General features: G+C 37.4%; 1 protein-coding gene across 1 annotated transcript in view; it reads left to right on the top strand.

Annotated features, from left to right (window-relative positions):
- ZNF200 (zinc finger protein 200) overlaps positions 1–2921 on the top strand; it is a 21110-nt gene that overhangs the window by 8654 nt on the left and 9535 nt on the right. Inside the window, exon 4 of the mRNA XM_006874016.1 lies at positions 33–35. Within this exon, the coding sequence (XP_006874078.1) occupies positions 33–35 (3 nt within the window). The remainder of the gene's footprint in view (positions 1–32; positions 36–2921) is intronic.

Genomic DNA, 2921 nt, shown 5'->3' with positions numbered 1-2921 from the left:
GCAGAAAACCTCATCTTTCTCCCGCGAAACAGCTGGTAGTTTCGAACCGCTGACCTTAAGGTTCACAGCCTGATTTGTAACCACTATGCTATCAGAGCTCCTTATTTAATCGATAGCTGTGTGTTATGTTAGTATCTTCTCCTGTGTCTCCTGATGGATGTGATAGAGTCTGGAAGTGTGTACATGATTCCCTGTTAGCTGTTTATACAGTGTAGCCCAGGGCAGCCTTGTCTGATGTTGGCTGCAGATTATCATTGATCAAGTGGTACAGGCGTGGGCATAATTGCTGTTTCCGCAAAATCAACAATAGCAATAAAAGATCTAATGAAGTGAAATTGCTGTTGGCATTGCATGTAAAAACCTAAGCATTAATACTTACTCCTATGTTTTCTTTAAGAGTTTTATGGTTTTAGCTCTTATATTTAGGTCTTGGATCCATTTTGAGTTAATTTTTGTATATAGTGTGTGGGTGGGGCCTTCATTCTTGTGTGTGTAGAAACCTAATTGTCCCATTATCCTTTGTTGAAGATGCCACTGAATAGGCTTGACATCATATCAGTTGGCCATAGATGTGTGGGTTTATTTTTGAACTCAGTTTTATTCTACTTATCTCTATCTATTTTTATGTTAGTATCCTACTGTTTTTATTATTATAGCTTTATAGTGAATTTTGAAATTCAGAACTGAGTTCTTTTACTTTGTTCTTCTTTTTAGATTGTTTTGGTATTCTGAGGCCCCTTCCAATTCCATACGGATTTGACAGTTAGCTTTTCCATTTCTAGAAGCAGCAAGTTAAGCATTGGGCTGTTAACCAACGGGTGGGCAGTTTGAATCGCGCAAATGTTAGGGCAGAAGATGAGGCAGTTGCTTCTGTAATGATTTACAGCCTCAGAAATTCTGTGGAGCCCTCTGTCCTACAGAGTTGCTATGAGTTGGAATTGAGTTGATGGTACTGGGTTTGAGTTTTCCATTTGTGTTTAAAAAAAAAAAAAAGGCTTTTAATAGGAATTAAATTTAGTCTGCATGAGGAGGGGTATCAAAAAGTGGTGTCATGGAAACCTTTTATTATCATTTAATTCCTTTTTTCCCCCATGAACTTTTTAGTACCCCCTCATCAACCACTTTGGGTAGTATTGACATTTTAACAGTATTTAGTCTTCCAATCCATGAACCAAGGTATCTTTTCCTTTGTTTAAGTCTTTAATTTCTGTCAGGAGTGTTTTGTAGTTCTCATTTTACAAGTTTTGTACTTCTTTGGTTAAGTTTATTCTTTGTTGCAAGGTATCATTGAGTCAGTTTTTACCTGTGATAACTCTCTGCGCAACGGAACGGATGGAATGCTCCCAGTCCTGCACTGTCTTCATAACTGTTGGTACACTTAAGGCAATTGCCATTGGCACTGTGCTAATCCATCGCATTGGGATTTCCCTCTTTTTTGCTGACCCTCCACTTTACCAAACATAATGTCCTTCTCCAGGGACTGGTCCCTCCTGATAATATGTCCGAGGTATGAGAGATGAAGTCTTGTCATCCTGGCTTCTCAGGAGTTGTGGTTGTAGTTCTTCCAACACAGATTTGTTTGTTCTTCTGGCAGTCCATGGCACTTTTAATGTTTTTTTCCAACACCAGAACTCAAATGCATCAATTCTTCTATAGTCTTCCTTATTCACTGTCCAACTTACACATGCATATGAGGCTATTGAAAATACTGTGGTATGGGTCAGGCACACCTTAGTCCTCAAACTGACATCTTTGCTTTTAAACACTTTAAAGAAGTCTTTTGCAGCAGATTTGCCTATGGCAATACGTTGTTTATTCCTGGATGTTTTTTAGATGCTATTATTAATAAAGTCTAGTTCTTAATTTCCTTTTCAGATGATTTGTTTCTGTTATATAGAAACCCAAGTGCTTTTTTTTTTGTGTTGATCTTATATCCTGCAACTTTGCTAAATTTATTTTTTAGCTCTACTGTTAAGCCTGGAACTGAAGTCAGCCTTTTTGGTCAACTTTTCATTCAGACAATAGATAGCCCTGGAAGGTGAAAAGTAACATCAGGGAGGTACACATTCCTTAGCACAACCAACCATACAAAATTACAAGGGCAGCGTTTGCCCAGGTATAAAGCTCCAAAGGAAGCATAGGAAGGAAAGACAACTGGAAACGTGGAACTTTGGGAGGAAATGGGAAGAGGGCTCTTTCACTGTGGGGGTTGCAATCAGTGGCATGCTACAACACGTGTATATGAATCATTGAAAGGACTGCCAGTTTGCTCTGTAAACTCCCACCCATGTTTACTGAACATGAAAAGGATTAGAATTGTTTTTAAGTTGGCTTTTTATTGATTTAATATTTGTTTGGGTGCTGTAAACCTTTGACTGTTTTCTAAAGCTCTGACGAAGTTGATTCGGACAGTTTTTGCTAGTTTCTGATGTTTCTGTTGGCCTGAGAGGTGAAGATGCCTACTTTGTGCCATCTTGCTGATATCACTCTCATGTTGCCATTTTTGAGCCATTTAAATACGTTTACTACTTAAAAATGTGTGTTAAAAGTATACTAAGGTAATATAAAACATACTCACTGACACTTTTCAGAAAAATAAGAAAAGTTCTACTAGAGTTTCAATAAATTCCCCTCAAAACACAATCATCACTTTTCAAATGAATATAGCCTAATATTTGTAGTTACTCAAGGTGGTACATTTTTAAAAACCAAGAACAAAATACAGAGACAGACTATTACTAATAATATTTAATGTATTATAACTAAGTTTTCTTAAGCAGTAAGAAATGAAAAAGGTGTTAAGAGGAATGGAAAAGGAAGGAAACACAATAAAGTTAGTATTTTAGATTTATAAAAAGGAGCTCTGGTAGCCTAGTGGTTACGAATCGGGCTGCGAACCGCAAGGTCAGAAGTTCGAAACT

This window comes from Chrysochloris asiatica, unplaced genomic scaffold (genome assembly GCF_000296735.1).
Source record: "Chrysochloris asiatica unplaced genomic scaffold, ChrAsi1.0 scaffold00257, whole genome shotgun sequence".
Lineage (NCBI taxonomy): Eukaryota > Metazoa > Chordata > Mammalia > Afrosoricida > Chrysochloridae > Chrysochloris > Chrysochloris asiatica.
This window is presented reverse-complemented; position numbering and strand designations above follow the sequence as displayed.